Source organism: Fusarium redolens (genome assembly GCF_020744475.1).
Source record: "Fusarium redolens strain MPI-CAGE-AT-0023 chromosome Unknown BKA55scaffold_15, whole genome shotgun sequence".
Classification (NCBI taxonomy): Eukaryota; Fungi; Ascomycota; class Sordariomycetes; order Hypocreales; family Nectriaceae; genus Fusarium; species Fusarium redolens.
Genome location: NW_025763678.1, coordinates 614,125 through 634,503, shown reverse-complemented (window position 1 = coordinate 634,503; position 20,379 = coordinate 614,125). Strand labels below are relative to the sequence as shown.

The following is a 20,379-nucleotide window of genomic DNA, read 5'->3' as shown; positions in this document are numbered from 1 at the left end:
TGATCGCGATCTTATGGAGCTGAGGTTTTAGGTGAAAGATTCTGGGGAAAGTGGTCACGTAGGGCTGGAGGATGGAGCCGTGATGTAATACAAACGTGGGTGAGGGTATCATGAGGTTTGTGATGAGTGCAGCAGCCTCGTGGAGATTTGTAGCTCAGCAGAGGATTGCAGCACAAGACTACAACTAAGTATGCTTAGTATATTAGTTAACAGCCAGTTGGCCACTATGTGAGATGCAATGCGGAGTGTTTCTTGCCTTGGTTAACCATGGTAATAGCCAGATATATGATCACTATGAGTCACTGTCCCGAGGGTTACTCATACTCTCTCCTTTCTTTCTTGCTTCAGAAGCCATATGACAGTCCGCTCCTTTGTGCCCATGATATTCTTCGAAGGCCAAGCTCTCGGCCCTCGTCTCTGTCGCATAAATGCAACACCTCGACCGCGAAGCCCGAGAAAGCCACTTGAGTCGAGGAAGCCGACCAAGTACTGTTTCTTGAGCTACGTAGGTAACCTTCAAAACTCCCCTCAATGTTAAGCGCATTGCTAATACATTAGAACTTATATACAGAGATATACGCAGTTCTCAATACTGTTTCGTCCCTCCAAACGTGAAAACACAAGCTATTCACTATACTTCTAGAGGGCCAGCTCCTACAATTGATCAAAGAACATTTATGCTTATCTTTTAAGGTTAGTTGAGATAGAGTTTTGGAAGTAGCGTGCTTCCAAAAAGGTTTGCAGTCCCAGAGGCAGGAAGTCAATTGTCACGTGCGGAAGTTCAACGTCTAGGTTGACGTCGCACTTACAAAATGGTCCCAGACAAGCTGAAAATGACCATCAAAGATCATTGCTCATATAGAAATCGACGACCGCTTGATGAGGTTGCTTCCGGACATCCATTTGAGCTGCTTCCGTGATACAAACGTTGTCAATTGAGTTTGCGCGCCTCAACACCACAATCAACTGGTGATGGACAACAAGTGCAAAAAAGACAAAATCGGAAAAAGGAAGTGCTCGTGTTCGAGCGTATGGAAATGCGTAATCTGGGAATCGAACCCAGGGCTCCCCGACGCTGCTCGAATGGCAACGGAGAATTTTACCACTAAACCAATTACGCTAGTTGTTTGATGGAGATCATTGATACAATTAAGGATAATGTGGGTATTCATGTCGGGGGCTCCTCTTTCTTCCAGCTCAGGGTGCAAGTTTGACAAGTCGAGTGCTGTGTTGGTTCATTCGTGGTGTGCAGTAAGGTGGAATATCTTTCTGACCTAAGCCCCATGGGTGCTTTTGTGAATGGTTGAGACCTGTGAGGCCACAAGTGTGCGTCTTTCATTTCCGGGACGATGACAACCAGAACTTCGGGAACTCGAATACAGTTTCATGTGTTTCTCTGTACAGCTTGAGTCAGATGGTTGTGTTGCCGAGAGATAATATACATACGTAGCTATGGTTTTTTTGAACTTGTGAGGGCTGGCCTCGGGTTCAGTCAGGTGGGTGCGGAAACAACCGAACCAACAACCACTTGACAGCCTGGCATTAGGCAAGAGCGTGAGATACTTTAGGATTCTTAGGCCATAAACAGATTAAAATATACATGGCTTAATGATATTCGTCTAGCCGTTTAGTAATGTTTAGTAAGTACGCACTACTGCCGTAATTCCTCTAAAGGATACCGTGGGTTCTGTGGATGAGAAGCAGGATCGCTATGAAGAGGTGTCTCCCATGCTGAGATCCCCGATTGAGTCGTTGATGCAACTGGCTATGGCCTTAATTGTGCGGTTGGTGTACTTCATGGGAAGGTCGCTGAACTCCTTGGGTGCTGAAATGGAGACCTCGGTGTTACTGAAGGCTGCTTCTCCATACCTCAGCTAAGATTGAGCTGCCACAGTATCCAACGAACCGTATATATCACAGAAAAGAACTCGAATTGCGAATATTCCCTGTCCGCGTTTATGTGGGCGCAAAGCGGTTCAGTGGTCGGTGTATCTACACGGATTCTTCACCAAGTTCACTTGTCATTATTCACCATGAACACTACAAAGTATCGCTGTGCCTGTACTCGCCGAATAGTGCATATCACCAAAACGCTGGCTTACTCTTTTGGGCCTTCTGAAAATAGAGAGTGGGGAGTCTGTGTCAGAGCCTGAGAAGAGAGAGTTACCCAAGTATGTGGGCACCATGATCAGTCTCACCAGAGCGGAACTCATCGTTCTCATGGACTCGGGTTGTTAGAAACCACCTGCTCCGCAAACAGTAAATTCCAATTCTTAATAGTTCCTCGTCATGTTAAGTCACATTTGTCGATATCTTGTACATGTACAGTCGGCTTCGTGATCCATCCTTGTTTACACGGAAATGGTCTATATGTCATCTCATCCATTAGAACTTTGCAGGCATTCAAGTGGATCTTTTATCGCTATTGTAAAGTCAGAGAAATTTAACCCTACATGTGAATATTATGCCAACTTTACTCCTTGACTCAGAAAACTCAGTGCCTGTCGTCTCGGTTCCGTCTGTCTTAGTCTTACAAAGACAAGTCGGTGAAGCCGCAGAGCCTGTTCAGATAATAAAGATGGGTTTCTACAACAGCCTCTGTCCTAACTGATAGTTTTCTCTTTCAGTGAACCTGATATCATGGAAGTAGTTACTGCACTAACACTGGACAAACAATATGGGCTTGGGATGTGCCTAGCTCACAAATAGAGGAACAATACCATTGAGACTACACAACCGTCGAACATACTTCCCCCTCCCTCTTTTTTTTTACGGATGATTGACGAGAATCTTTGGTCCTTTCATCGATTTCATCAACCCGATGGTTCGGTGTATGCACATCAGGTCCTTTAAGCTAGAAGCCACAGAACTTACATGCCTGAACAACTACTTGGGACGGTACTTGCAAATCACTTGCGGAATCACAGAGCTTCACATTTAGCTAATTATCTTGTTCTTGTAGCGTAGCCACGGGCCAAAAGTTGTGAGTGAACATTGGCACTGCCATGTTGTAAGTGCTGGGCGTGAGTATGGGACTGTGAGCATGTAACAGACATGGGGAAATTCCCGGGCTCTCTTGTGAAAAAGAACCACAAGGCCATTCATTACTATTATAACTTATAGATATTACGAGAAGTCAAGTAAATATCATTGCAGTTTAGAGTTCAGAACCCACAGGTTTAGGCTAGACTATAGTTATAAGTACTTCCATATCAACGTAACAAGAAGCCACCAGAGCAAACAATCCGTTACACACACAACATCGAGAGAAAGAAAAGCTTCGAGAATTGCCTGAATGTAACGTCAATTTCGTATCAATGATTATCGTAATACGAAATTTGCAGTAAAAGTTTCTCGTAAATGGCGATTACGCAAGCCACGTTACGAACACTTGTCCTACGGAGTGAATCCGAGACCTTTGTTGGCACACACACAACGGCCAAGCCAACGACGTTAAAAGAAGGACAATACAAACAAATCAGACAAAGAGAATTCACCTACTCTATTCCAATTCGAGTGTTGAATAGTTATTGTCGTCAGGTCTTGGTTGTCAATAAATACAAACACCAACCAAAATACATAAGGTACAGCAGGGGTGCACGTGATAAGAATGACCACGGCCTATTTCTCTATCGCAACTCGTCCTCTTCCAACATTATCGCACGTCTCAACCTTCAGCTCCCCTCCTATGGAATCGTCACCTCTTACTCGCCAGCCTCAGCCCGAGGTCTTTACCCCCAAGATCATCCAGCTCTACGATTCTCTCTTCAAGGTAACCCTTTGTCCTCCTCTATCCTCTAGTCCATCATGAACTAAATCCAACTGCAGGTAGATATCCGCAACCGCCGAAACTTATGCGCCCGCCTCGACTGATCGCCCTTGCTCGAATTAGGATGATTACGACGATGAAGAGAAGACGGATGGCTTCTGGACAGAGTTTTTCCTCCTCAGACCCGATCGTGCCGCCCTGAGACGTATCCTTAACGAGTTGAGCCCGAGCCATGTCTTGTCTCTCGATGTGCGGACACAGGAGCTCTTTGCGAGGGGTATAGCTGCGCTGAAGGGTTCGCATACCCTTGCACAGTTGCACGCGCTGGATGTGAGTCGTATGCGGTCGCAATGCAGTGCGCGAATTGGTCCTAACACGCGATAGACGCTCAGTGTCTTTCTATCATGCCTCCTCTCCAAACGATACCCACACCCCAGCTCCGACATCATGGTTCTTCTCGCAGGACTTGACCAAATCGATGCTGTCTTTACCGACTTCGTCAGCGCTGTGGAGGCTATAATAAGGAATAGCAAAGAGTGTAAGGCTCAGCAGATATCCAGAGGTGGCTCAACTGACACGGAGCAGTGGAGGTTCGATATAAAGCAGTTGAAGTGCTATTGGCAGTGACAGCTGGAGCGTACCAAACAACACTGTTGACATATCTGATCCAAAGAGATCTCTTCCCTGCGGTCATGAAGGTATGCAGCACTCTACAAAACAAATGGTTCTTAACTAACAATGCTAGTTCATCCAAGACGCAGAAACATCAGATCAAGTCCTGCAACCCTTCACATTACTAGGTCTCCTAGCAAACTACAACAAATTCGAGTTCCAGAATCCTTATCAGCAAAGATTAAACGACTTTGTCAACGAAGCTGTGATTCAAAAGATCGTAGGCGCAGTGGGACAAGCGTGTCAGACAGTTCGGTCTCGATATATCACGATCCAGGATGATCTTCCTGAAGGCTGGACCTTCAGCGCTACTCTCAACATGATTGGACTCGGCGCGATTGCTCCTGGGCCAAAACCTGTGAAGAAGCCTGTGTATGATGTTGAGACTGCTAAATCTCTCTTCACCAAGCTGTAAGATGAGCAACTCCTGACTCTTCTCCCCACTCAACTGACATCCTATTAGACCTGAGGAAGAAGCCGCTGTTCTTTTAGCAACATACGACTTTACCCACGCCAACAAGCTCTTCTGCTTCAACCTAGTAACACAGGCAGCTGAACCAGGCGCTGAGCAACCTATCGCCAGCTACGTCTCTCTCACTTCGTATCTCCTCCAACACGCCTACCTCTCACCCCGCGCCACATACTACGCCCACCTCAACCTAATGGTCTTCCGTCTCCTGATCGAAGATCCCACAATCTGCAAGCGTATATGCAGTGATGAATCCCGCGTCGCAGTGCGTCTGTGTCGACAACGACAGCCTTACCTCCCCCTTGTCAAAGGCGAGCGAGTCCTCGCCATTTCACTTCTTGACACTATGATTGACGGTGTGAATCATAACCTTCGTCGTCGTCTTGATGTCAGTCTTTACACACTCTGCTTTGGCATCATGCTTCGTATTATCTCATATCTCTCTCGTACCCGCACACGGCTTGAGTATCATTGGCCTGAGTTCTTCCGGTCTTTGCTCTCCATTGTTCGCTTTTTGGCTACATACACAGCTGATCTGAAGGATCTACCACATATCGACACCCTTCTCGACCACGTTGTTAACCTCATCGCCCTGTCCCTCTCCGCTGGTGAAGCCTTCCTCCCTTCGCCAGCAGACTACGATGATCTGTTCTACAAGGTCGTCGAGTCCGGCGAGGTTCTCACCAAGTTCAAAGAGAACTACCGCCTGGGTAACCGTAACAGCAACTCCATTGATACACTTATCAACGTTAGTGCGCATTACAACCAGATGCTTTCAGAAGGTGGTGCGAATCGTCGTAAGCCTAGTCTTTTGACGACGCAGGAGGTCACGGAGGTTATTCGTCAGGGCTACGAGACGTTGAGTATTCAAGCGAAGGAGGGACTAGATTCATGGGAGAGGTACCGGGAGGCGGATGAGAGGACCTTGCTCAAGAAGATGGCGAGAGCAGCTGTTGGTGATGTGCGTGTTATGGTTGAGCGGTAGATTGCATAGTTGATAGTCTAATGTCATCATGAGGCGGTTCAGACTGAACTATGAGAAGTACATACACCTGCATCTCCAGGCTGATACTATCCTGCTACCCTATTGCCCTTACATGAATGTTTTGTCTGCTGGACAGCATCTCACAAGATAAGCTAGGCACATGGAACTCCTTGCTGAGTCTCAACGATCACTATCGCCATCAACTCGAGTCCCAGAACTCAACCGAGTCATGTAGCCTTTTATGACTCCAAAAACGTCATAGCCTCATCCTTTGCTCTCCCATGACCCCTTGTCCAAGCATCTTCCCTATCAACACTTCATTACGAACACGCTACACACAATCTCATAGAACCCTGATCCTTCAAACGACATTACGCAGAAGATCGGCTAGTTCGGCTGTTCTCCACGCAGCGTCGCAGCACTTAATATATAGTATCTCGAGCTTTGTCCATCTCTGAGCCTCCACCTACTCACTAGCCATTTCAAGATACCAGATCGTAGTTCATTCAAGTTCATCACGACCCAATCTCTTGGTAAATGGAATCGAGATTATCTTGCATTGACAGATTGACCATGTGCCGAGGTCTAGTCTCTCTGGCAGCTGAATTACGTCTTATGGCAGAGTTAGTTCTCAGCTGCGACTATTGTCAAACCGGATTCTCAACTGCTCAAACAGTTAACTCATCTCTCTTGAAACACGTCGAGTCACCGTAAAGCCAGACTAATTCCATAGCACGAACCACAAAACAATCAAGTCCGCTCGTCCCGCCGCAGGCGAGAGTTGAAAGTGTCGCACTAAGCCTCTTGACAGGAGACAAGGGTATGTAACCACGTGGACGGGACAGATGAAAAAAGGTCCTTCCTCGTAGGCCTCACTAATGCAATTCACTGGAGAATTTGGTGAAGCTGATACAATTCTTCACCAAAAGATGAGATAGGCTCATCAGAATTGTATCTGCACCACCAACAATGTAACCATGTTTTAAGTTATAGAGGGGACAACATGGGCAGTTTCGTGGTATCGGTATCACGGGGACGCCGTTGATCCCTGGGTATTGTTGGATCCGGTTCCGAGGAGAGGGGAGGGTGTGTGCGATGTGATATCTCATCTTTTCTCCCTTCCTTTCGCTTGATGAATTGGTTGATTCCGACAACACGGTGGCGAGACGAGGCTCCCATGCTTGGCTTATTGCTTGGTGCCACAGGCTTGACTACCCGGAATCTCGAGAGAATCTAGCCTAGCTTCACTTGAGCCATGAGGGTTCTCTCATTTCGTCTGTTGATCGGCTCTTGGTCAAGCTAAAATCGTAATCGTCGTGATCCTGAAACCATTCTCTTTCGTTAATCTTCGGTCATATCCTTTGCCGAAGTTAAAGCTCCAATTCGCTGTCTGAACAATTCAAACAATGTCTCAGACCCTCTCAGAGCGGTATTCCGTTTCTCATATGCATGCTAATGCAGAAAGGGCTTATCCGTTAGCACTGCTGCGTTACCATTGCTACCAGTAAAAAGCAAAAGGTCTTTGATGTTCAGGGTCCTCTTTCAAGCCCAATGAACCCAATCTGTCCCGCGTTATAGCACTAAGTGGCCCTATTTGAGCGATCTATCCTACTGTAACCTCAGCGTTCCCAATTCGAGAGCTTCTCAAAGTCGATCATCATGTAACAGGCGGGGTGTGGCGTGTATGGTGTGGTGTAATTTACCAGGCAACAGTTATCGTATCCTTACCCTGTCCATTATAAAATAATCCTCGTCTCGGCAAGGTAACATAAATGGGGAAGCGGTCGAGACGGTTGTAGTTGGTGAACCGAAGAAACTATGCCCAAGATGGTACGGCGTCTGGCTGGAATTGGTCCGGATTGAACGGCTAGATTCCCGCCTACTTTGACAGGCCCGCAAAGGCAACTGAAGTGAAGGTACCGTAGGATTTGAGGATGAGGACAAGGACAAGGCTGGCCTCGCTCGGCGCTTTTGAGTTGAACAAGAGCTAAGGCGGGGATGACACAGATCGCCAAAGAGCTCTTGTGAGTTGACATTCGGTGAACCAAGTTTGTTAGAGTTAAAGAGAATCACAGTCGAGAATGAATTGATGTCGCATTTGACATCCTTCACTTGTCAAGCAGGTGTTGTGAAGTCATTATTGTTACAACGCTAGAACGCTATTTTGTTCATCGAGTCAGTCATCGAGTCCAATACTCATCTGCCGAGGCATTGATACTCAGAGTCAATAGACTGTTGTCTCACTTCATCTTGTCTCTCGCCTCGCCTTACTTTTGGTGCCTCAATTCAGATGCCTCTTCTGAGAAGAGTAGGGCCGTGTTGCGTCCGGGGTGCTTCAACGGTCAGGATGAGGCGTTTCTAGCGCCGGCATGTCTCTCTTCTGCTGGAACTTCGGAGTCGCACCAATCAATCAAGGGGAAGATTGACCCAGCGATCCATTGTAAAGTAAGCATACGAAGCCAAGAAACGGGGCCTTGAGGCGATTGTGACAGATAACAAATATTTGCACTTTTGCTTGTTGTTATGTGAGATGTGCCGTATCAATACAATAGCCTGAAGACAGTCTCAATCTCATGGCTTAGCTGAAATGACGAACTAGACCTGGCTGCAGTTAGCATAGAATGCAAGTCAACCTGTGTGTGATATGATATGGTTAATCAATAACCGCTGTGCTATACTATGCAGTGCGATGTGATAGACGTACAGCCTATACGGCCTCATCACTTTTTGCCTCCCAGTACTGCAGCTTACATGATATTCCATCAGTCATGCATATGCCTCATCTCCACACCGGAGAGACCCAAGTGCTGTATGTAATCGAGGCACAATAGAGCACACGTAATGCAACCGGCGGAGCATCGTATCGAGTAGACAGACACATGTACATGTCTCGATCGAGCATTGTGCTTGTGACATGACATGACATGGCATGAGAAGCTCCAAAGTCAACTGAACTGGTTTGACTCGTCTTCAAGGATGATGCTTCCAGTGTTTGAATAGCATGACAGCCGATATCTTTCCCCATGTGCCAAATGACGTGATGCTGCTGCTGAAACAGAAGAGAGTTGGGATATCCTGGCTGATAATCGATGAGCCCGTACCCAAGCTGACTCGGAATTCCCATGAGGATTCTCAGCATCCATAGAGGAAAAGATCTGAGGTGGGGTGTGTAGCCTCTCTCCGTCTCCAACTGCCAAGGATTCCATACGATGCGATGCGATGTGATGCAGGGAAATCCTCTCTTGCTTGAGGCCATTCCCACCTTTTCCCATGTTCCCCAGTTTATCAAATCCATGGGGAAATGTCACCTCATTTTCTCTCTGATCTGCTTGACTCTGGCCTCTCTGTAGGTCCCTCTCTTCGGCCATCAGAGTCACATCATATCATATTCCCTCAATTCAAACTTCACATGCACAGGATGCCATTGAGAAAGTGACAACTCCCCTGCATCCACACATCAATGCAGGAACCCGACCAAGCATGCGCCAATGAGGTCAAATTTTGCCTGTTAGTCCAACAATGTCTCATCTCTTACCCTGAAAAAACGCGCTTGACGCGTACAGGCGCGGGATTTCTTATGAATCATGATTCCTACACCGCAAGAGTCCATCATGTCATGGCAGCAACTGCATGAAAAGAAGACTTAGCGTGCATTGTCCAACTGCGAGACCGTTGAATGTCTTGACAGTAGAACGGTCCGCGCGTCTCCCTTGCGTATTTGGTAAAGATACCCCACGTGGAGACACAACGGTCAGTCGCAAAAAGGAATAAATATACGGCATGGTATAGCAAGAATCCTTGCTCCTTGCCCTTTTGCACATGGCCCTGGCGCTCCTACAGTAGCGATGTAGCATTGAAGAGTTACACTAGCCGGTGCGTTCCTCCGTAGAACCTTGATCCTGGTGTTGACAATGGTGCCCAAGAGTACAGTTGAGTGGTGTAGCTTCTGGAGATTGTAAGGGAATCGGTGACAGGTAAATGGATTGGATGATCATGACACCTGCAGATCAATATAGAGTCATCGCCAATCGGTCCTGATGGATATCGGAGTTGCGATCGTCAGATTGACCGACTCGAAAGCATTCTTTTGCGTATGCCCTGTGACAATGTATGTTAGGGATTCGCAGTCATCGTGACAGTCCAACAAACGTGCGCTCCTATTTCTCATGATATGGTCAGCAGCACCCAAAAAGTCGTATGACAGCAATTGATTCAATCATACGCTGTGTCGTGTAATAGAAGCCGTTCCTTGACCGTTCTTCTCTGAGTGTAACACCATAAACTGACAAAGTTCGGAGTTTGTATTCTATTGCTCCAGGGTAGTCGTTAGCTGGGTGACAACCACCCTCATTTGTCAAAAAACAAATATCGAGTCTCGTTGCGAAGTCGGAGACCCAAGCCCAAAAGTTTTGTTCATATGATAGCAATAATTCCACTGCAAACAGGATCGAGTGTCTGGTGGAGAGCATCCAAGGCTGTAAATTCAGGACTGATTGTGATGATCATCATCAACGTAACAACCCTAAGATCCAAGTTTCTTATAGAGGAGATGAGGCCTAGTAGAACGGTTAGACTACAAGTCCAACTCGTGACTTTTCTTCACCTGAAAGTTACGGTATATCATATGAGAGGCTGTATAGAGCAACATCGTCTGGGGTTAGATCCACTTGGGCGACAAGCATCGGCCATAAAATCGATGCTATGGTCAATCTTGCCCCAAAATTGCCGTGCGGGGATTGCTTTGAAGACAATTGCTAAGCACCACGAGAGTCGATCATGGCGAGCTTTCAGAAGTCTCAGAATCTCGGAACGTAGCTCGGGTAATGGACATCTACGCCCGCCATAGTAAAGGTGTGTGTAGAGGCAGCTTCATAGTCCGCTCCATAAAGTTCTCGAGACGCTTTGCGAGCCTTCATGACTGGTCAACAAAGTTCATAGCATTATCGTATATTCAAACATCACCTCATTATGGGTTGATGCCAGTCTTAACGTGCCTGGACCATCCTCGAAGGAGCTTGGCTTTCTGAGTGTAGCTTCCGAACAGCCCACCTCATTTCGGGAAATTTAAGCAGGGAACTTTCAGCACGAGAGCTGGCTCTTTCTTAGTCTTAGTTGACAACCTCCCGAGTCCAACAGTCTGGGTAGGATCGACGCCATGCATCCGAAGTTTTCTACCGAAGTTTTCTTGTGTGTGTTGAGACGGGATAAATTCCGCTTTCTTCATACGATAATATGGTTGTAAGCTTTCAACCCTGGCCGACTTTTCACGTCTCGATCAGTCACGCTACTGCCGGAACTCGAAGGCGTCACTATCCGAGTTGTCGATCACAACAATATGCCAGTCAAGCTTCGTAGGCGACATCGGCAGTTGATCAGACATCACTTTCCTCATCAGCTTTGGTCTGGGTACAAGACCCGATCCAATGAAGCTTCTGCTGTGCTCGTCCTGCGTGCCATGTTCGGGTTGTGGGTGTCTGTGTGATTGTATCGGAAGAGACCCTTGTATGCTCGGACAGTAGATGGTACTGTTAAAAGCAAAAAGGTTGATCTTGCGACATCACAGACAGAAGTCAAAACAGCGCTTGTGCATTCAAGGCAGCTGGCACGGGACGACGAGCCGACTGGGGGTTCATGGGTAGAGAAACTGGTATCCGTGCGTCGTAAAGTTTCAATATCCATCACTCTTGCTATGAATATAGAGAAACTCATAAGCGTATATTATCCCAGCAAGTGAATCCATCGTCCACGAGAGATTGCAAGGTGAAGAATAGCGTCAACTTGAACCATGAAAGTCAGGCGTTGAAGAGCCATCAAGGCGTAACCGTTTGATCAGCCTCAAATCTTCAGCAAGGTAGACCTCGTTTAGTGGCCCTAGGATCTTCTCCCCGGCCGTCCATGTCTTGGAATCAAATGGCACCAGGCGCGGTAATTCCAAAATGTCTTAGAGCTGCCAAGAAGACTCTACCGTACCAGGTTACTGGTCTCTATCTAGCATTAGTACTCGTGCCAGCCTCCTGATGGTGTGAGTAGATTGTGATAAAAATATCACAACCGAGAAATGCCGCGTTAGCTCCATTGCTAATGCGGGAGTTTTGTGTCTGAGTATCAATGAGGTCTTTGTCAACTAGCACGGCCCTCTTGTTTGTGCTTGGTTCACAACTCTAAACCTCAGTTGCTCCCATCTCAATGTGTCCTACTTGGCCATCGCCAAGCATCTCGTACATCGATCAGATAGGCACAGCGCGAAAGCCACATCTACTTCTCTAGCGAGCTGATGAAAGCTATTTTGGTCGACACCAAAAGCCCATTGACGTGGCATTCTCCCAGTTCGATCTTGGTGACGATCACGACAGGACCCTAAAAAGGCAAACCTGGAAATCAGATTGACGATCAAGCGCCACGGGCGGCGCCTCCAGTTTCAGGTACCATCATCAGATCCATCCAATGGGAGTGATTCCCGTCTTTTAGATTGACAATCCGCATCTTTGGTGGCGCACTACAACATAAGCTAGGTTGCCGCCGAAGTGGGTAGAATAGCAAACTCGAGAGGTGATGTTGCTCTTCCTCAACCGTAGTGGCCTCTATTTACCCCCAAATTTGGCAATTCCATCCAAGATCAAAATCAGAGATGGGCCTGTTGGTGGGACATCAATATGCTCTCATCTTGACGCCAATTAGATCTGTGCCGGCCGCCCCGGGCCTAAGCCTCCCGAGCAACAAATCGGAGCATGGCGTTGAGTCTGGATTTTTCAGCTTCAGCCTCTCAAATCCAGTCGACTTCGATCCTCCAAAATCTCTTCTGTCCGTTACGGTTCAACGTTTCCGAGTTAACGTTCGTCTAGCAGACAATGCCACAAGCGAGCATTCGCTAGTGCTGGTCAAATAAGCTAAACAGCATGACGTATCCATGGTCTTGTACAATTGCTTTTGTTGTCTCTTCACCGGAATAAATTTTTTGTCTTGGGCTATTCCTCATGTGTATGTGATCTGTAGGTTGTAGGAAGCATTTTAAAAGCGGACCAATCTCTTCGTGTGAATGAGAGACGGCCCGTCGCGGGATGAAACAACCCGTAGCTGTTTGCCGTCTTTAAGTTATCTTGACAAACAGGACGACGTTTTGATTGATGTGTTGATCAGCGTGAGAACGAATAGTTGGCGCAAAGCTCCAAACATATTCCTTGTGTTGGGAGATGACTGTGCAGCTAGCTCAATTGGTGAACCGCAACTAGCAAACTTTCATTTCTTCCAGCAAAAGTATATGCGGGAGACAAACAATAAATCCGCTAACCACACGTTCCTTTCTCGTACCATGATTACAGCAATCGTATAGCAATCGATGTCCTCGGTCTTCGGAGAGAGGGTGGTTCATTGGCCAAAGTTGGGATCTCGTAAGGAAAATAAAAGTCCACTGAGTAATCAGACAATTCGTGTTGCTCAGTTCCGCCAGGCCCGCAAGCAACCCTAGATCGTAGGTAGCAGGCAGGGGCGTCTCTCACCGTTGCATTGGGACCCAGAAGTCCTTGATCTACTCCATAATACAGCATTTCCATCCAGGCGGATGCTTCTTACTCCAAATGGCACATCTTTGCTGTTCCGGCGGTCCGGTAACTCAAGAGGCCGTGGGATTTAGACAGAAGCCCTGTCGAAAGTTTTCCCATACAAGATAGCTCTCAACTTGCAGCTTGCATGTTCGACTCCATGAGTGAGACACGGAATATGCATAAAGATGCAACATTGTGGAACCCCTCTGCAGAAGCGCAGCAGGTTAGAGCCAATGACTTTTTTGATCAAACTTCGTAGCAGAGGTTGATGGCTTGTGTGTCATTTGTACAGCAGCCGTGCCGGGTCTGGAAGAAACGATCGTCCAAACCGGAAGCAAAATGTTCGTTACAATTTCATGTCTCAAAAGAGCTCCAGCAACGGAACAGTGCGGATACTGTTGACTGGGCATATAGGTGACGATTATCAAGTGGAGACGACGTCGACCAGACGGGGGCCCTGTATCTTGTGTGGCTTTCTTTGGGAAGCAAACTTCTCTTGACAACGTCTGTTGTTGCACCTGTTACACGTTCAACCAACAAGCACCCCCAGGCAAACATATGCGTGTTGGTGATGTGGATGAAGTTTGCCTCGGCTGGAAGCAGTTGATGGTGATAACGTGATCTCGGCCTTCTGCAAGGAGTCTGGAGATGCTGACGTTGAGGTGCAAGGTTGCGAGACACGACCCCCGGCTCTTCAACTTTGTATTTCTAATATCGTGGCCAACTGCTTTGGATCTAAATATATACATCGGGCTCGGGGGAAAGCAGAGGAGCGAAGGTACTGTAGTAGTCGGAGTTCGTATAGATCGAGCTATCGAACTCTATGACTGGTAGATGTTGAAGAACTAATGGTTTAAAGAGTAGCTGTAAAGAAAGCAAGTCGTCGCGGGGTTCTAGTTTCCCGACAATCTGGGGGGCATCCAGATATTCGACCACAGCAGTTGTTTGTCTCATAAACTACGGAGTAGTGGTGCACAATTCATAAAGTTCCGATGTGTGATGTGGGCGCCTCATATGAAGATCATTTTATTCATCGTGGTTGATAACTGCACTGTGAGCGACTGTTTGCTATAGTTTCGGTATTGTGCCGAAGTCCCAAGTCGCCAATAGTTGAATAGTCACATAGTGTAACCCTTTAAAACGGGTGCTACTGCTTTGAATCAATAGGCCATGCCGCCATAACGGCTGTGATTGCGGGGTGTTGCTAGAGGATGGATGGTTGATCCATACGTAAGGGCGGATTGTATACCGTTAGAAATATATTGAAGGGATGTTGATTGTGTCGTGTCTCCTTTGGGGAAGGGACTGTAGCTCGCAAACCAAGACCATATTGGTAAGGTTACAGTCGGGAACGTCAGTGATTGATTAACATGGGCGGCTGAGCCTAGAGGCAAGGCTGACATTAGATTGTTTGCAGTAGAGTAGCAATAGGGTTCAATGACGCCTGAGCGAAATTGTATTGGTGGGAACGCCCATCCTAAGCCGCGACTGACAGTGGTAAATCGTTAATTAATTAGCAATTGATCGCGTCGTTGCTGTAATCTGCAACCCAGCCGGTATAACAGGGACGGATATGAACAGGGGTAAAGCCATCATTGGTACCGGGGGGCTTCGCGGAAGCAGGGGTCGGATACCAGGTGTCAGGGATGACAGCCCTCCCCCTGGCCTGGCAGTTCTGGCAGCTAGCGGTAGGCGGTCCCTGGCAGAATATTCAAAAGGGGTTTGATGTCACTAGGAGCTCTCTAGCGTGAAGATGAGGGGCCCGAGGGCCTTGAGCTGAAGCGGCAGAGAAGAGGAGGAAACGAAGGCAAAAAAAGCAATGAATGATTTGTAGCTCGGAACTGAGACCATACGGTGACCTTGACCTGGAAGGTGATGCCAATGATCTTCCTTCGGCCCGTCGAACAATGGAGGCTTAGGGGATTAAGGGTCGATTGTTGATCTGTGCTGGGCTATTTGGCCACGAGAGACAAAGTTTGAGGAGGTATTGGATGAACCACTGGGCACGGGTCGCTGGATGCCATCACCTTTTGGTAGAATCCAATGATGGGTGAGGCTTGTCGGTAGGTAATAGTTTCCTAGGTGAGCTAAGTCAATTTACGAGAAGTGAAGCTCTATCGAGGCGACAGCAGTGAAAAGTGAGGCTTAGTCAGGAGACAAATGTCCGGTGCAAGCGCCTCCATGAGGTTCCTGCTCCGTTAACTCAAATGACTGGCAGATTTGGTGACATCTCCAAGAAGGTGCCATCTGGTAGTCATTGCGTTCTTCCCATTTGTCCTGGCCCAAAATGATTCCGAATTTGTCGATATCTAATCACCGGAGTTGGGCACAATCTGGAGTCTCCCGTCGTCATGTACCCTGTATTAGGCGCTGAAGACTACTGTAGCTTTAGAGAGTTATCGCTAAATGGTGATGGCATCAACTCAGTGAAACACCAACGTCAAACGCCACATCATGCGGTTTAACGGTTGTCCGCGGGGTTCCGGAGCATCTAGAGCCATGGTTCGAAACGCCAGATCGAAGTTATTATTCTTTAATGGCGCTGCCCCAAAAGAAACCGACTCAATTGTCGAACGATACGCGTGAGCCTCTAAGCAGTATTGAAGTCTAACTTGAGTATCGAGCACAGCCATCTCAAGTCCAAATTTATGGTCTCTACTACGTACTAAATGAGCAATGCCACTCTCGGAGCAGCTATGTTTTCTTGATTCCAAGCGAGAACCCTGTTTTTTCCAGAAAACGATCAGCGGCTAGTGGATGACGAAAGCATGACAGAAAACCCTCATTTCAAGAGCTCAGGGCAGATCACGTTCGAGAGAGGCCAGCTTCGTGAAATGAAAGAACGCAGAAAGCGCTTAAGCTTAGCTCCAGCGTCACCGAACTCCTGGAAACATTCCGCCTCTAGAAGGACAGAAGAAAGGGGGCGCAACGTCTTCCAGCGCCCAGTGTTTACACCATTGATCAACCACGAGAGCGCCGCCATGCTAACTTTTGCGCCGAGTGGCAGACTAGTTTGGAGCCGGCTCTTTAGATGAAGCAATTGGTGCCAGTCTTGGTGGCATCTAGACGCTCGACGGCGTGGAAGCGCGGGCACGGTGTGTAAATGACGATCCAGCAAGACGGGGAAATTCGAATTTTAGGGGAACGTTATCTGGCCGTTTTGTTTGCTTGTGATATGACCGAGGGTAAGCTTGGTTTCATATTGGTTGCCAGCGAGGAATTCAATATTGCTGATCTTTGGTAGTCTTTACATCTATTGATTGTCTAGCATTGAGGTGACATCGGACACTGGTCACAGCGGAGGCTGCATGCTGTCAGACGGAAGGATTGTGCGGTTTCGGTCATGTCATCGATGGTTGGCAGGGTCCCAGCTTGTTTGATCGACTTGGTCAATGCTGTGCGCAAGTTCATGAGGCGGGGAGTCAGTGGCAGCAATAGCTTGCGGCTGAGTGGTCTCGTGGTAAGGGACGATATCATTGATGTTCGTTCGTCAAGAAAAAAAGGGGACTGGTGAGCAGGTTCCACAAAATCCTGATCGAGCCCGCACGGCAATTGCTCGAGTCTCCATGATATTCAAGGAATGGCATCGTCCCGGGTGGTTGACTCTTACCATGCCCTGGACTGTCAGGCGGGAACTCGTGATGGATAGTCATGGATGGCTTTGGCTTTGGTCATGGTCATGGAGCGGCCGGACGGCAGACCGCATCGCATCGATCAATCCGTGGCTCCGTTGTGGTGCTGAAGCGAGACGCAGGAGAATACATTGGTTTGCCCATCTTGCATATCGTCTGCATGCCCAGGTCAGGAACGAAGAAGCTAGGGCACGACTAGTAAACGAGGCATCAGATACAAGTCTCTCTCTCTCTCTCTGATTTTTTGTACTGCGGCGCCCTTTGCGCAACCATCTCAGCCAGGAATTACCCCTTGTTGAGAGGGTTTCAAGCCCGCTTTGCTATCAGCTACCCGGCACTTCGATCATCAACACTACCTTTGGTATCTCATGACAGCTGACAGTATTGAACGCATAAATTATATACTATGTACATATTAGCATGAATGATAGGCTTGATCAAGTCCGGGGTGGTGGCGGAAGAGTAACTGATCATCGTTCAATAGGCACAAAGTGCATCTCAGTTAATCTACGAATATGTGATGGCTAAAGATACCGATCGCATGTGGCATCCAATCCGATAACTTGTCACACAAAGTGCAAGATGAAGCTAGAAATAGTTCATGTGATGAGACGACCACAGAGCAGCCCGCAAGATTCAGTCACATAAAGTATACATTTATTTTTCCTGACTCAAGAAATGCTCGCTCAAAAAAAGGACCGTTGCGTGATGTGGGCATTCCATCAATTCTCATGCGAGGCCATCCATTTACGAGTATCCTAAAGTTCTGTGCATGAGAGAGGAGAGGAGAGGAGCCATTGTGAGTGGGACCAATACCGTTGATCTCTGAAGTTTACTGGAAGTTTGGTACCGAGTTTATCGTATTCTTACTTTAAGAGGAATTTTATCGTGTGGTTTTTTGAAACCGCGTTTTCTAGCTGCTTTGGTGCTTTTGGTCGTGCATATGATATGACACCTATACGTAGACTCACACATTTTGAAGTCCAGAGCGCTCGTGTGATTTATTCTCCCTTCTTGATAAGGGATGATTCAAGACATAAAACCTAAGCTTGGCGATGATGACTCTGATGGTATCCGTAGTGCGGCAAAGGGTCACATCCTCCCACACAGCTAAACTACCCGTGTTTCTATCTGTTCTTGAGAGCTTCACCCAAAAGTACTGCCGGATATCTGGGTCCTTGACATCGGCTCGGAAGCCTTAGCTACGGTACCCAGACAACAGGGGACGAGAGCTTCTTCAGCCGGGAGGCCCCCAAACCCCTGGGAACAGACTCCACTGAATTGTTAAGGTCGGGTTTGGTGAGGTTAGGTCACCTTTGGTTAGGTCAGGTTAGGTTGAAGAGAAGAAGAAGCCCCGCTGAGACCGGGCACAATCCCTCCCGTGGACACTGCACTGAGCGCCACTCTTTTTTTTGTTTTGCTCTGGTCTCTCTGACCTTGAGAGCCAGCCTCCCTGCTACCTTTTGGTTGCCCCCTGGTCGTTTCATTGTCGAGAGAAGACTTGGGGGCGTGGGGTTATCTTCCCGCGTACCTTGCCCTGGTCATTCACCCTCGCACTCAATCCAACAGTCAAGTCAATTCAACTGTTGACCATGGATGGGAGTCCACTCCGACCCGTACGCTATCTCCTCCACCCCCCTGGAACTTGGAACTCCCACTTGGGACAGGCCAGGACCCCCTGGACTGTGAGAGAGAGAGGGTTCCACCTCACTGACGAAAGACGTGGGTGTGTGGTGGCCACCAGGAACTGCAGAGCACAGAGCGAGAGAGAGAGAACAAGACTCCCATCCGTCAAAAATGACTACCACTACCACCAGGGTCGTCGACTAACTAAAGTTAAGGTGATAATACCACCGCATTCCCCAGACCCCGACGTAGACGGTGTTCTTGTTCCCATCTCCTCCCCTCGACTCGACTTTACTCGACTTTATACCCTTTACATTATTTCTAGTACTCAATCTCATCTCCATCTCATTGTTTTGTGTTAGTGTGCTTGGGTTTGGTTTACGGTCTGGTCTATTTTCACTTTTACGATTTGCTTCTACTCTTGGGTCACCAACATCGAATAGCAACAACAGCAACACTCTACCACAACCAAAATATTTCGTCATCACCTAATCTGATACCTTCCTTGGACCGTTGAGCTCTCGAACGTTGCTGCTGCTCCACCCCTGTCGCTCAATCTCATCCGCAGCATTCCATCCAACGCCAACTCGACGAATGACCTGACTCACATACAGTCAGCACAACCAGACAACGATATATCGACGACAAATAACGATTAATTGCAATTGGTCAGTTTGGATCGGAGTGATCAGATCGATTTCATCACTCTGTGTTAATAAGTAAAGGTAAGCAAGAGGAAGACAGAAAAAGAGAGTCGAAGGCGTCAGTGGCAGATTTGTTTGCAATTGTCTACACACTCTACTCAACACAACACAACACAACATCGTTCCATTTTGTCTTATTTCTCCCCACAGACACGCAGGTACTGTACGTCGGCTGCAATGCACAGACAGGCTTGAGGCATACAGGCTATGCACATGGGCGGATCGTGCCGCAGACAGACATGACAGGACTGGACAAGAGCACATCCAATGCACTATTCAGGCGAGACAAAACACGAGCTGTTGGGTTGGGTCTAAGAGATGATTGTTGAATTGCATGGGATGATAAGAGCATGGGCAAAGCAAAGCAAAGCAGCGGAAAATATGGGCACCTCGCGAGAAACCGTTTAAGGTGGACGTTGGATGTGCTTGCTTTTTTGGGGCCTCGGGGGTCACAGAAGAACAACGTCTTTTTGTACGCCCTGAAGCCCCCTCTAAAACGTCTTTTGCTAGGTACCTTACGTGGGCGCTACAGCTACGCTTTGCAGAAGGTTCCCCCTGCGATTCTGAGCATTCCATTCCCGTCCTCGACAAGTCCTCATGGCCCCCTCCAAGCCTCTCGACATCGTCTCCCTTCATTCCATCACATTTCCCACAAACAATCAATTGAATTCGCGACTTCTCGCCCCCAGGTGACTTGCTGACATTTCTCTTCTTTCCCAGCCAACCGAGTTTTCCTCCCTCGATTATCTGTTGCTGTGGTGCAGTTCTATCGAGTTTCGTTACTTGAGCTTCATCATCAACCTGCACTCTTCTCTTGGATATCTAGAAGCGAGTTAAGAAGGGATAGAAAGGACAGAAAGGACTGAACAGAAAGAGCCGGATCATTTCTTGGTTCGAGTGGTTGTATAAACCCACCGGCCGAACCGTTCGCCCCCCGATGATCTAAACGACGACATCGATTGTCAGCGGCAATCGCACGCA

The 20,379-nt window shown here is 47.8% G+C and overlaps 1 protein-coding gene and 1 non-coding gene across 2 annotated transcripts; one reads left to right on the top strand and one right to left on the bottom strand.

Annotated features, from left to right (window-relative positions):
* Positions 1 to 1,038: 1,038 nt before the first annotated feature.
* Positions 1,039 to 1,120, bottom strand: BKA55DRAFT_t232. Its single transcript has one exon. It is a non-coding gene; the product is annotated as a tRNA-Gly (tRNA).
* Positions 1,121 to 3,183: 2,063 nt separating this feature from the next.
* BKA55DRAFT_577980 (uncharacterized protein) lies at positions 3,184 to 5,942 on the top strand. Its single transcript, XM_046193653.1, has 6 exons — positions 3,184 to 3,772; positions 3,893 to 4,099; positions 4,154 to 4,307; positions 4,355 to 4,467; positions 4,515 to 4,852; positions 4,905 to 5,942. The coding sequence occupies exons 1-6, from the start codon at positions 3,611 to 3,613 to the stop codon at positions 5,893 to 5,895; spliced, it is 1,965 nt and encodes a 654-aa protein (XP_046045485.1). The 5' UTR covers positions 3,184 to 3,610; the 3' UTR covers positions 5,896 to 5,942.
* Positions 5,943 to 20,379: the final 14,437 nt, after the last annotated feature.